Genomic DNA, 15,025 nt, shown 5'->3' with positions numbered 1-15,025 from the left:
TTCGATATGGCCCAGTTTTCTAATCTGTCAAGATCCATCTGGATCTTGAGCCTATCTTCTTGGGTGTTAGCTATTCCTGCTAGCTTAGTGTCATCTGCAAATTTGGTAAGTTCCCCTTCTATTCCCTCATCTAAGTACAGATCTCAAATATTATGACCAAGCTGTGCATAAGTTATCTTCATACAGGCATTTCCTGCTTATCCCAGAATTTTAGATGCTTGAATGTACAGATAACATAGGTCAAATTTGCAAATTTAAAAGCTCCTTGGGCCATTTCTGATTTTATTAAATATGTTCCACAAATTAAAACAGGTAGTTCAACTAACTGCAGCATTTTCTTCTGTTGACAATGTCTGTGGGTTTTAGAATCCTCAAAAAATAAATGGCACAACTCAGAATCAATTCCTCCTACTGCAGAGTGGAACATGTAATTGCCCTCAGCGTAAACCGTGATTCTGCTTTGCTAGGAATTCGGTTTGAAGGCAGCTCATTCTCACCAACTTTCCAATCTGAACAAGTGGCAGCAGCATCCACTGAGATAGTCCATTTACCACCTAGAAGCCTCAATATAGCATGGCCCCTTCTTGCCCCTGAGGAGGGGATGAACTGCCCTAAAATAATGTTACGTGCAATTACCAAGATTGATTTTTTTTCTCCTATAGTAATTTGTCAAAGATATACCATAGGTTGACCATGTAGTCAGTAGCAGAGAAAGGGGGGGGGAGTTTATGCTCTTTAGAATTGTTTGAAAATTGGCATAAAGTTTATTAAAAAGAGAGGGATTTTCTCCTATGTTTGCCAGGAGATGCTGCTGGAATGAGAGTCAATTAGAAGAAATGTGGAACAGTGGAGGTGAGGGCTGAGATAGCCAGAAACCGGAGAATCTATAGCCAGAGACAAGAAATGGGAGCCTGTGGCAGCTGAAGCCAAGGAAGGAAATTGCAAAACAGCCAGCAAAATGGAAAACGCAGCTCTGGACTGTAAATAGTGGAGAGCAGATGCCAAGGATTCAGGGATTGGATCACTGGGCAGGTGTTTGTTAAAGAGAAATGCTGTTAGCATCCAAAAATCTGTGCTTAAGAGTATTGGGAGGAGGCAGAAATTAGCAGCTAAACAGAGGAAAGTAGGAAAGTAGTAGAAATTTACATCACAATTAGATTTCTTATTGTATGCATTTACATTTGACTTGTGCTTGTGTACCCACATATAAATATGTATACACACACACACATACAAAAATCACAAATAATTCAGTAAAGATCTTGAACATAGACTTTGTAGTAAGCTTGTATAGAAATAAACATGTACGCCCAGCCATTATAGTGAACTGTCCAAAAGAGGACACAGGAGCTGCTGATGTGACTTGGATGTTTCTCACGCTGTAGGCAGGTTTCCGCCCCAAGTTCAAAACCCAGAAATTATACATTAGCCAGAAAGAAGGTGGGTGCAGTCTGTTGAGTGTTAAAACCACTGTCTGTATGAAAGGCAGAGCACCTAGGACTACCTCAGTAAGATGGCACCCAAAGATGAGCTGCTGAGGGAATACTTCAGGCAGCAGCAGATATAGGAGGAAGCTCAAGCAGACTAAAGTGCCATTGTGAGACAAGATCCTGCATGGGATGTACCACTGACAGATAAATGAGGTAGCTGACATTACATATTCCTATCAGTAGCTGTAAAGGGCTGGACTAAAAGATAGCACTGAGGATCATAACAGCACAAGAACAGGCATTAACACCAGATCCATAGGAGCAGGGATCTACCACATGAAACAGGACCAGAGGTGCAGATTGTACAGAGGGGCCTTAGAGACAGCCCAACATATAGTGGTAGGGTGCAAGATAGAGATAAACAGTACACACTGAGTGGCACAAGCTGGCATTGTGTATATCTGCACATGAGCTAGGCAGGCAGGTATTGGCCAATCAGCCAATTGTGGTAGTAGAAGACAATGTTGATGATTGATGTAGTGGTGTCAAGTGACAGCAACATCAGGAAAAGGAGTCTGAAGAAGGAACTAAATAAGATGTGTGTGTGTGTGCAAAGTAGTTTCAGTGGTGATAGGAGCATTTGTGACTCTTAAGCAGGGAAAATGGTTCCAACTGATCCCAGGACCACATCAAAGTTCTCTGTCAAGAAGAGTGCAGTAGTAGGAACAACTACAATACTGCGCAGAACCAGGGCTGGGATTCAAATTTTGTAACAACTGGTTCTCTGGGCGTGGCTAGGTGGGCGTGGCTGGGTGGGTGTGGCCATGTGACTGGGTGGGTGTGGTTTTTTTTGCAGCCCTCCATTTTTGGGCCTTCTGGGCCTCAGGGAAGCCTCCGGGGGGGGCCTTTTTGCTCCCAGGAAGCTTCCCTCAGGAAGAAAACAAACCTGAGCATGGGGGGGGCATGCAGCAACCCCCTGCACTCCATTTTGGGGCCTCCTGGGCCTCGGGGAAGGCTCTTGGGTGAAGCAGTAAGACAGCGAGGGGGATCCCAGCATAGCTGATCATAGGAACAGCTGATTGTTGGGAGGGGGAAACCAGAAATACCTTAAGAAGTGACTGAGCGGGGAAGAACGCAGTCAGCAATGTAGGGAATGCGCCAATGTTGCACATGCGTGATAAGGATTGACTGGGTGGGGAGGGGAGGGGCGGGTGGAGAGAGGTGCAGAGGCATGTTTTGTCAGTTCTCCGAACTGCGCAGAGTCATAACAACCGGTTCTACAGAACCAGTCCGAACCAGTAGAATTCCACCCCTGTGGAACCTAAAGCTCCCAAAGAGTGAGAAGGACGCATACCGCCCATAAGGATGAGAAGGAAATTTTTATTTACACACATGCACACAGTATATACATACATTCACATGTATACGCACATATTCACTAAAACTGTTCTAAATAGACTTTGTACTAAGCTTGTATAGCAATAAACAGAACTCTTATACAAATGCCAACTGGTTTGTTCTTATCCATTCCCACCCTCTGACAGCCATTACAGTCTATTCCTCCACACAAAATTGCTGTCAGCAAAGATATAACTAGGCACCCAACTGAGTTCAGGCTCAATTTAGTTTGATCTTTTCCTAGCTTTTAGACTGGATCTCCTTTTTTCTGTATCTGTAGATAAAGGGCTTCTCCAGTGTTCTGCATGGAATATGAATTTTTGTAAAAGACAAAAACTTCTCCTGTCTTCTGTACTCTGCCTTGATTCATGGGTGGCTGCTTTTTGCCTTCCTTTCCTTTCCATACTGGAACCTGTTTTTCTTGCCCTGAGCTCCCCCTTTCCATGACATGGATCTGATTGAGATCACCCTCTATCTATCTACAGCAACGTGGTTCTGCAATTTTGGCAACTCCCGAAGATTTTTCATTCTCTCATCAGCTCTTACCTAATGGCAAGGATGTGTCTGGAAGCCATCCAATGAAATCAGAGAAAACAACTTCCAAGACAGGTGCTCAAACAGAGCACAGGATAGGGTGGGCAGGTCTTTTGACTCTCTGAAATGTGGTAGCCATTCTTAGCTATTTGAGACAAAGCTACCGTTTCCACTTCTACTATCTTCATGCCTTCCAATCTTCCACTGATTTTACTTTGCAAAATTGAAATGGGAAGGCAAGCCATTGGGAGAAAATTCTTAACCCTTTCCTCACTCGCCATTTCCCCACACTGCCTTCAACATTTTTTTTTCTCCATTTCACTTCTAAAGTTATGTTAACAATAGAATTAACTCAAATCTGCACTGCTGGGGGGGGGGAGGACAAAACAAGTGACTGTGATTGTTGGTAAAGCTGGAGGAAACTGTGCCAATGGTCATTCATGTAGGAGATTGATGTACATGGCATTCTGCTGTTCAGAATCAAGTCCAAAGGAGCAGCCAGGAGACCCACAAATGCTGAAGCAAAAACTATTCTCCTTGCAAACTGCCTCAGCCTCCCTGGTTCCCAACCCTCCTTGTCAATGGGATACAAAGGTTTTGGCTTTGAAACATACTATTTTGAGTAGAAAATAGCTGCCTTGACTTCACTAGAAGCACTTCAATGCTGTTCTGACTCTTTCAGAAGCTTTCTGAGATCAAAACATCATCTTTTTGGAACAGCATTCTAACACTTCTGGGGAGGTGGGAAAAAGCTGTTTTATGCTGAAAATATTTTTTGATTTGAAACATTTTGTCCATTACTTCAAAGTTACCTGGAAGCTGTTTTCTACCTCCGAAATTACCTGTGCCAGTTTCCTTGAGGATTTGCTCAGAGCCCAGCAATTGAAAGCATATGTGCTTATTAGAGAAGTTGAGTATTTTAGTCATATTCACTGACCTTAAGAAATACCTTAAGAAGTGACTGAGCGGGGAAGAATGCAGTCAGCGATGTAGGGAATGCGCCAATGTTGCACATGCGTGATAAGGATTGACTGGGTGGGAAGAGGAGGGGTGGGTGGAGAGAGGTGAGGCCAGGCAGAGGCATGTTTTGTCAGTTCTCCGAACTGCGCAGAATCATAGGGTCACAGTTTTTTAGATAGTGATGCATAAAATACTCGTTTTAAAATGAATCAAACTGTGCTCCTGTGCTTCTTAATCCTCTTGCTCATTCTGATGAGCAGAACCATTTACTGCTGGCTGTGAGACACAAGCATTAAAGCTAAGGCCCATGTTGGGGAGAACCATTGATGAAAGTTTTGAATTTCCATCACAGTGTGAGCACATGCTGCAATGTTAATAAGGGGTGTAGATAAACAACATGTTACCTTTTGATTATGTTCATACCTGTGACAACGCTAGGGATTTTTGACAGAAAGCTCTTGACGGTACGAATGGGCACGCCACCGGTTTTGTCATCCTGCATTCTTGTAATGATATCTTCTATCTAGCAAATAAAACACAAATAGTATGTTAGTCTTGCAAATCAAGGGGCTGACTTTTACTAAGGAAAAACCTTAGTAGTCATATATTTAAAGGTTGAAATAACATTAAATTCACTTGGTTTTATTTGTTATCAGTCTTTCTCTGTGTTCATCTTATCTGTGTTCACCTTCTTATAGAATGTCTAGCTTGCCTTAATTTTGAAGGACAGCAAAACGAAGGCAAAAAATTATAGAAAAATCCAAATAAAGCAATTTCCCAAATAATACAACACATTTTTATTAAACAATAATTATTTTGAGCCAAGGGCATGAGAAAATGAAACTGCTTTGATCTCCATAAAAGGGAAACAGCTACTCACCTTGTCTACATCCCATGTGCCTTAAATGGCCTTCTTACAAGGACCAACACAAATGAACAAACTCTGTTCTGACATGTCTTGATTAAACCATGTTATGCTGTGTAGGTTTTTATAGGTAATGAACAGCAGTTTGATTCAGGCCTAGAACTACAGTGGTACATTGGTACTCATTGTTAATTGGCTCCAGGGGGCATTGTGAGTACCAAAAACAATGAGTACCAAATACATTTTCCCCATAAAGAATAATATAGTGAATCGCAAGGCTCTAATACCAACAAGTTCTGGCTTGTGCATTGAATATCAACTGATGCATACTGGGACAATTCTTTTATGTCAAAATGCACTGAATATCAATTTGATGAGTTTCAAAGCAGTTGAGTACCAAGCTACCACTGCATCCTATTATTGTTAGATGTTATTATGTATTGGTGAGATTGACCTACCAATATTTTAACCACTGTGTTTTGTGAAAGTGGTAGCTTCTCAGTATCTAAAGGCAGACCTACACATAGCATGTTATAATAGGCCTGATGAGTGGTGACTATGGTTCAACTAACTACAGCACATCATCTCCTTTGACAGAGATACTAGATTAGTAAATCAGAAAACATAAAACCATAAACATAACTCAGAGCATGCCCTTCCTGCTAGATTAGATAGGTTGGGCAGAGACGATTAGAGATAGTTGGTCCTATTAATTGTTTTAAAATCATTTAGTCATTCTGATTGGTTTGAACTGTTTCATCTGCTTCAGTTGGGAGCTGAAAGCTACCTAGAGAAACATAGTTGTAGGTATAGAAATTCAATATAGTCACAAAGCAAGACAAATGGAATACAGAGTACTCAAAGACACTCAAGCACTAAATATTCTATATACAAAACCTAATTTGGCACTTTGCTGGGAGTTTCCACAATTAGTTCTCAGTCTCTATGTAATGATTTCAGATCACAGTAATCACATTTTACCACTGCCTTCTCGTAAGCATATAACTGAAACAGTGTCATTGCTCTACTCCAAATGTTTTCTCTTGAGATATGTGGGAGATGATGACTCATTATTTCACAGCTCCACAGTACAGCATGTGCAAGCCTTATTACTTTCAGTAACTGTGGCATAACCATGACTGTGTCTTTTTACAGATAATCATATGGTAGATATATATGATACCACATAATCACGTAGAACATAATTATTGGATATTATTATCAGCAGGAGAGAAAATCTACTTCCAATCTCACAACCAATAAACCCAGTATGAAGGAATGGGGAGGAAGAGGGAAATGTTTGAATAAAATACAGAAACTTCCTTTAGCTATTAGATAGTGACCCATGGGTTTTCTATTTTCACAAATTTATTTCTTGGAATCAGGGAACACAGCTGCTTAGGGGCTGCTGGTTGGGTCGCTGCCAAAAACAAAGCTCACAAGGGCTTCCTGAGCTCCGTTTTTGCTGGCAGAGGGTTGCAGGAGGCCATCACAGTCCATTTTTGCTGACAGAGCACTCGGGCCATCACAGGTGCACCCGACACGAGTGATCTTGAGTTGGCCACACCCACCCGGGCCATGCTCATCCTGCCGTCCCCTAACATCAAACATAACCCTGTTGCGTCCCTCAATGAAATTGAGTTTGACACCCCTACTTCAGACAGTCTCACTAATCTCTTATAACAAGCAAACTTCTTATGCCTAACACCTCTCCTCAGATGAAATATTTTCATCTATCTCACACACGTACTTACACATCATTTGATCCCCGATAGCGAATGATTGGATCAATGGAAAAGTTGAATGTTCAGATTGAAGATGGCTAATGCTACCCAAGTTGGTTCTGTCTGTCTGTTTGTCTGTGTAAGTTCTGAAGGAAGGGAAACCAGACGAACAAGCAAATGTGAATTTGGAAATTCTACTATTTGCCATTATGAAATAAAAATGCTTTCAGGTAGAGGACTATAAAAGGCTTTTGCCATCTGCTCCTTCTTGATTACTATAGATCTCATAAAAGAAGCCCCATACTCCTAATCTCATGACTTCTTGTACACCACAATGGTGGTATGCTACCCATTAGGACTGGTTCGACCAAACCAGTAGTAAAAAAAAAAAAAAGCCTCCATGTCAACTAAAAAGATACTCCTTTGGTCTTTTTAGCTGCCAGAAAAAGGGAGTGGGGGAAACCAAGGCATTCTTGAAATGCCTAGATAATCACCTTGGCAGCCCAAAGTTGTCAGAGCATAAGAAGGTTATTGGAGAGCATGATGGATGATTCTTGTAGACGGATGTGTCCCATTAGAGAAGTCACATGCAGGGGGTGGGGGAAAAGACCAGGGTCAAGGGGGAAATGTATGATGTGATTTAGTATCGGCTGCACCCAGCCACGCGCCAAACACAGCAATTTCTAATAAACCAATTTACTTTTTCTGAGATGTGGCTAGAGACTTTTGATTTGAATGAGGGTCGATTTGTTGGACACTCCGATGGTCAGGTGAGAGGAGGGGAAAAAAAGCCTCAGCTGAGAGAAGAAAGAAGTGAAAAGCGCAGAATCGGCACGCCTACCCGCCCCTGCGCTTTTCTCTTCTTTATCCTCTCAGCTGATTGGCGCTGCAGATCTCAGCTGGTGTGTGGAAAGCTGCCCAGGTGAATTAGGTGTGTGCGCAATCACCAAACCGGTAGTGGAACAGGTAGGACCCCACTGCTGGTACACAACCTTGAGTTTCTAACACCTAATCTAAAGAAGACAGGGATGCATGTTTCATCTTCAACTAAGCACAACTTTTAGTGAAAGAAGAAACTGACCTCAAGTTCAAAGGAATAGGAGAGTTTCTTTTTCAAGAGCATTTGCATTTCTCTTATGCAACTAACAACATTAAATTTTAACGCTGATCTCATATGCATATGCAAACCAGACCAAAACAGCTGAGCCTGAGGACCAACAGCAGCAACTTGGGAGGGGCCATTCCTGATTGCTCAACAATCCTTGGCCTGGAAGCAGTCAAACAAAGCTTCAAGGATAAGCTGACAGCTCAACTTGTTGCAGATTGATGTATTCCTGAAGACGTTGCTAGAGATTTAGAGTGCATAATATAAGTAGATGAATCTTATTTGGCAGGAACATCTCAACCAAAGAGAAAAAGAACTGAGCCAATGAAAGAAATCCTTTTACATTTATTTACTCCTCTAGCTGTTCTTCAACATAGGAATGTCACTTTCACAGTTTAAAATAAAGGCATAAGAACTAATAAGTTTCATTCTGTTTGTTTGGAAAAGAGAAACGGCCATCTGTTCTGTTAGAGGTGTTAATTTGCTTACTAAAATTATTAACAGTTGCCGGTATGTTGGTCACTGTTTTTATTTTGTTTAAGTTTAAGCAGTAATTGCACTATCAGGCAGTACGTTTGCTACCTGTCAATGCAGGATAATGTTTTAAGTTTTCTTTTAAAGTATACTCTAGTTCCCAGAACTGTATGCCAAATTTGACAGTTTTTATGATACTAACAGATTCTTCTGGCTAGCATGCTGTCTCGATAATTCATAAGAAAAGTGTTGAACCATAGCGAATATTTGGAATTTTAACTGTGTGTTGTGGATGCTGTCACAATTTGACAGGCATCGGAAATTCTAGCCTGCCCTTAATGTGTGCATTAGTGAGTATGCCCAGTTACAAAATATCCATTTATCAGGATCCCAGTGACACTTTTTCAAGCAAATAATGGAGTACAGATACTCATCCCATTCAATTTTCTCAGAATGCCTCTAGGTCTATTTGGGAACCGGAGGCATTCTTGAAAATTAAAATATTGCTAGAGGCGAATGCTGCTTTGCTTTATAACATATAAAATCAAGTGCGAAAGGAAATCTTGAATCACACCCCTGGTGGGATTCAAATATTTTTTACCACCGGTTCGGTGGGCGTGGCTTGGTGGGTGTGCTGTGCGCGCGTGCACACACTTTGTGTGTGCACACGCATAGCAAATGTGCACTTTGCACAGACGCAGAGGTATTTGCACATGCACAGAGGCATTCTAACTCACCTCCTACAATCCTGCACTCTCCTTGTCGCTTCAGCAGCTGCCACGAGGCAATTGCTGTGCCGTGCAAAGCAACTGTGCTTCAAATTCAGAGGATAAAGGTGAGTATGGGAGCCCAGGTGGGTGGGTGGGCCCAACAGCAGAGTGGCACAGAGAACTGGTTCAGCCTCCGCTGATCATTACCGCTACCAGCTTGGCAGAACCGGGCAGAACTGGTAGAATACCACAACTGCACCACACTGGCCATTCCCTTTAGTAATTTTATTCATTGATTTAATTAAAAACACTTATATAGCCACCCATCTTATACCAAACTCTGGATGATTCCCAATTTCAAACAATTAAAATTACATCAATTAAAAATAGCCTAATATCTATTAAAACCATAAACCTTAAAAGGCTGGCACCAAAGATAAGCTTCCAATGACTCTTGTCAAATCCTCTTATCCATCTCAGCCTATCCCAGGGTAGAGGGTGGGGGAAACCAGATCTTAAGTGGTTTCTGGAAGGCTGGGTGGGTAGAGACCTGCTGGCCTTCAAAGAGAAGGGTCTTCCACAGAGCAGGGGCCGTCACAGAAGAGGCACACTCTCTAACTCTCACCAGATGGCAATGCTTAAGGGAAGGGACTAGGGGCACCTCCACCCTATCTGATTTGGTTAGATGGATAGATAAGATGTCCTCAGAGAGAGGCAGTCTGTCAGATAATCTGACCCTGTGCTATATATGGTTTTAAATGGTAATAACCAGCACTTTGAAATTGCAATAAGAAAGAAACAAGGAGACAGTGCAGCTCATATAATAGAGGAGTATATGGATAAACCTAAGGGCATCTATAAATAATAGAATGGAATGGAATGGAGTGGAGTGGAGTGGAGTGGAGTAGAGTAGAGTAGAGTAGAGTAGAGTGGAGTGGAGTGGAGTGGAGTGGAGTGGAGTGGAGTGGAGTGGAGTGGAGTGGAGTGGAGTGGAGTAGAACGGAACAGAACAGAACAGAACAGAACAGAATTCTTTATTGGCCAAGTGTGATTAGACACACAAGGAATTTGTCTTGGTGCATATGCTCTCAGTGTACAAAAAAGAAAAGGTACATTCGTCAAGGGTCAAGAATCATAAGGTACAACACTTAATAATAGTCATAGGGGACAATAAGCAATCAAATCTTACTAGGAAACAATCAATATAAATCATAAGGATACAAGTGACAAAGTTACAGTCATACAGTCACAAATGGGAGGAGATGGGTGATAAGGAGTGATGAGAAGATTAATAGTAATAGTTATGTAGACTTTGTAAATAAATGCACACACAATCACAACTGGGCCAGCTTCTGGGTAGTCTTTTTGATCAATACTTCTATTAATTCATATTCAACAAATTGTTAAAAACATTTTCTCACTGAAATACAGATAAACAGTGATAAAGGCAATCAATAAACTATTACAGAGATAAACACCCAAAAGGAAATGCAAAAAATATACCTGTAAAATTGTGAATGAGATATGTAGAGAAAGGAGAAGAAAGGGATGAAGAGAAATTCACTCCTGTTTTATAACAGGAACCATGGTTGTAGAGAATAATTATTTTGTATGCAGGAAAGTGTGCATGCATGTTGTGCTTGAAGTGCCTGTGCATGTTTGTGCACACAAACATGTGCAGGCAGTGACAGTATAAAAATGAGATGCCCAGAGTTGTTATGAAGCTCATGAAGTGTCTACTCAGCCTTCCAGACTTAAGAAGAAATGCATTAAAAATGGACATAACTATCTAATACTACCTCACAGCAAAATTTCCCTCTAGCTTTCTTTCACTCTGCATTGGAACCATGACAGAGAGTAGAACCCACTTATTGTTTAACTGTCAAATTGCTGAGTGATTGCTATTATACTTAGTTCTGCCTTCACAGATTTCAGTTTTAAATGAAGCAGACAAGACATCAAAGAGCCATATAGCATCCTAGAAAGTTTTCCACTGTGCAGGATTCAAAAACTCTGTTCAAGAATGCCTAATCCTACTAGCTTTGCCTCAAGAAAAAGGAGGGTAAGTAATTAACCGTTGGCATCCATTTTGTTCATCTGTTCATTTCATATACCAAAGGATAGAAGGATGGTGGTAATGAACAAGTCTCTGGCACTGAGCATCTGGGTTGCCATTATTTCATAGGAAAAATAAAGCACAAGGAAGATAATGCTAGCCCTAGATTGAGCTTTTGTGATCCAGTCAGGCTGAAGGTATATGGAACCAAGGATGGAAGAAGCAAGGGCATCTGAAAGTAAGCAGAGGTGCTGGATGAAATATGGGCCAAAGAGTATGTGCAAGAAGAAATGACCAAAGGATGGTCCTTGAAAGAAAAGATCCAAGAACATGGAAAGGAGAGGAGAAATTATCAGAACCAAAAATGATACACAAAAAAGGTAAGATACACAAAACTGAAATTGCGAATGTTTTGCACCTAATGCTGAGGTCTGCTATGAAATTCTGCAATGGCATTTCCCTTTTAGCCCACAATTTCATCTTCTTAATTGCATATGTAAACTATGTTTTTGGTTGCCCAATCACACAAGGTTCTAATCTGCACATTAGTCAAACCTCTGTATAATCACAAGCTACAATGAACTGGGATCACATAACATGCTAAGTTATAAACCAAGACCTGTAAGCCACGTTGGCTCAGTTCGTATAACACTCTGAGGCAAAGAAACCACACGATGAGGGAGACCAGCCACAATTTTCAGTACCATGTTTCTGTCCTTTACTTTGACTTACACTAAAATAATAGATTATGAAACATTTACATAAATTTAAACTGTATTGAATTTTTACATTATTTCACTTTTGTAAACCTGGATCAATTCAATGTTTCTTTTCTGTTACCACTAGTGTCACATAGGATCTATGTCTTCATGGGCAAAATGTCCATGTCAGGCTGCACATGACTTTAAAGACAGAGATTCAAGGACACAACTCTTTGCTAAGATAGTTTTCTCACAGATAACAGGGGGAAACTGTAATTAGAGCCAAATCCAGCAAGTGCCAATTATCTGCTTCAAGCATAGCATCTCTGCCTCTACATTCATCCCTTCTCAAATTCAGATCTGACACCCCTTATCCATCTGTGCATTTTGAATGGACTAAGAGCTAGGCATGACCTTCTGGGAGGGGTAGTTGACTTCTGTGCATTGTTACTATTAATGGATCTGTCTGATTTCAGGTTCTTTGAATCTGATTTTGATTCTTTCAGTCCTACCTGCCAAGCTAGTATTGTGGTTTTGTAATGTAAGGGTTTTAGTTTTGAGATGTTATTCATTCCAAACCTTTGGATAAGTGCAGTTCCAAAATCTAATAAGTCACTAAGTTACTTTCCTTGTGAGAAAACTCAAATTAAACTTATTGCACTAATTCACACCACTTCCCCAGCAAAAAGCATAAGTATGGCAGAACAGTGTCTGAAATAAATGATCCTTTGAAAATAGCACATTAGCTAGCAGTATTATAAGGAAAAAGTGAGAAAATGGGAGAGGCACCATTCTTTCCTCTCATATTGCTTTTGATACATTTATATAAAGCCGTATTGTATGAATATATTTTCACCCAATGAATTGCGGGGGTAGCATTGTTATTGTCTATCTCCCTGTTATTTTTCTTTTGTATATTTTTCTATACAACATAATGCACTGTGACAGGTCATTTCATGCATCATTTAACGCTATCCGTTTTCATCCTCCCCCCCCCCCTGCCAAAATTGTATCTGAAAATTTGGGAAATGCAGATGTAAAAAAAACTGAATAAACTGCAATCTGTTTGCCTATACAAAGTCAGGCTGAATAATCAATGTTGTGCAGAGGACGCTTTCCATTTTTCTTGAAGGACGTCTCGTCTGCATTTGGCGTGCCATAGAAAAAGGTAAGAAAAAAGGGGAATGGTCCTATGAAGAATTATGTGGCAGCAAGTAAAAAAACAACAACATCAAGATGTGCTGTGTGGTAGGATGGTTGAGAGATTAATAAAATTCTGTCCCACCATATTCTTTTTGGGAAGTTTTATTCAGGCTATTCCCATAACAAAAGAGCTGAGATTTAAATTAAAGACAGGCCCTGTTCCTCAAGCAAGAGGAACAGATCCATACTGCAGAGAATGGCAAAGAGGAGGAGAGATGACTGTAAATTCTGTGGTGGCAAGCAAAGGTTGCTGATCTGGAAGAGAGGGCGAAGAAAGGACAAGGAGCATCTGAAAGTAAATGCATTGATAAAAATGACAGAATATGTAATGTATGGTGAAAAGAATAGATCCAACTCTTCCAGAGAAAAAGATATGAGCAAGTGGCACTCATCTGCTCTTCCAATGTAGCTACCTCAGCCTAATGCCCAATACCACAGCTGGGTTGTTGGTATCCTTGGCCCAGAGCACGGGTGTCAAACTGGTGGCCCATGGGCCGGATGCATCACACGCAGGCCACGCCCACCCCAGCTCCGTGAAGGAAAAAACAATCACAATACGTCACGTGATGGCAATGTGACGTGGCAAATTTGACACCTGTGGCCTAGAGCCATGGACCTTGTGCTATATCTGCACAGAAGAAATCTATGTTTGTTAAAAAGTTGGTAATGGACAAGGGTGCAAACTTGATATGTACTACTAATACACAGATTTGCAACTTGGGATCATTTTTGAATGAGTATAACCTTTTTGACCCACTTTTAATTGGGTTCTCTTCATCTACTTTTAGGACTTGTATGGAGAACAGATCAGATTTAGAACATGTTTATGCCGAAACATTGAACAGGAAAAAGTGTTCACAAACTTTAAACACCACTGTAAGGACTGAATGTCTCTAACATGAGTGAATCTGTCATCCAGTGCAATCTAATAAAATTGGCTTGCTGAGGACCTCACATCTGAGACAACACTTTTTATAAAGGATCCATGTTTAACTTTGATGACCCCATGCCTCTGAAAGGCTTACTCTCAGATTTCTCCCTATTATGTTTTTGAAGAGTCATGGAAACATAGCTCTTCAGAGAGGCTTTTTAGGTATGCTCAAAGATTTTACTGCCCGAATGGTGACACATTATGACCTTTTTGTTGTTATGGTTACATAATTGATCCCCTCCATTTTAAAGTTATGTTACTAATTGTAAGGCTGTTCAAATGCAGCAGCATATAAGATAAAGTAATAAATAAGCCGTAGAGGATTTGCACACTGAACAAAATTGAGAACTATATGGGATGTTTTTATTTCAGGGAAACATGGGGAAAAATTATTGCAGAAGCCTCGTAAAGTATGTTAAGTAAACTTCGCATTTGTATATGAGAACACATACTTTAATACTTAGAAATGTTTATATGTCAGTAAAACTGGAAATGGTTATGTCATATGCTTCTGAAGTGGAATGCCCATAAAAACATATTAAACAGACTCCTTTGAAACAGGAACTCAAAAACCCCAATGTTTTTGATTTAAACAATTGAAACAGTATAATACTAACAGTTAGACTACATGATATGTAATGATTCAGAAAGAATTAATTTTCAGTTTTGGATAACTGTATTTGTCTTTATAGTTTTAAGATGGCGACACTAGATAAGCAGACCTTTTTTTCCCTACAGTAAGTAGATAAACATTCAAAAGATTTCTGAAGCTCATCTGTAACTAGGTCTTTAATATTGCATATAATACCCCCTTTTTATGACCCTGTAAGGTGGTATTCAAGTGGTTAGCACTGGCGAACCGGTAGCAGTGATTTGGTGTGAGTCACCGAACCGGTGGTGACCCCTGGCAGGCCACGCCCCCCAACCTGGTTGC

The 15,025-nt window shown here is 40.6% G+C and overlaps 1 protein-coding gene across 4 annotated transcripts in view; it reads right to left on the bottom strand.

Moving 5' to 3' along the window:
• RGS6 (regulator of G protein signaling 6) overlaps positions 1-15,025 on the bottom strand; it is a 230,516-nt gene that overhangs the window by 102,503 nt on the left and 112,988 nt on the right. For all 4 annotated transcript variants that reach the window (XM_087951618.1, XM_087951617.1, XM_087951619.1 and 1 more), the window contains exon 3: positions 4,746-4,845. In XM_087951618.1, coding sequence (XP_087807744.1) covers positions 4,746-4,845 — 100 coding nt within the window. The remainder of the gene's footprint in view (positions 1-4,745; positions 4,846-15,025) is intronic.

Source organism: Notechis scutatus, chromosome 1 (genome assembly GCF_049901735.1).
Source record: "Notechis scutatus isolate UNSWTSFEM ecotype Mainland chromosome 1, rNotScu1.2, whole genome shotgun sequence".
In the NCBI taxonomy this organism is placed as follows: Eukaryota; Metazoa; Chordata; class Lepidosauria; order Squamata; family Elapidae; genus Notechis; species Notechis scutatus.
This window is presented reverse-complemented; position numbering and strand designations above follow the sequence as displayed.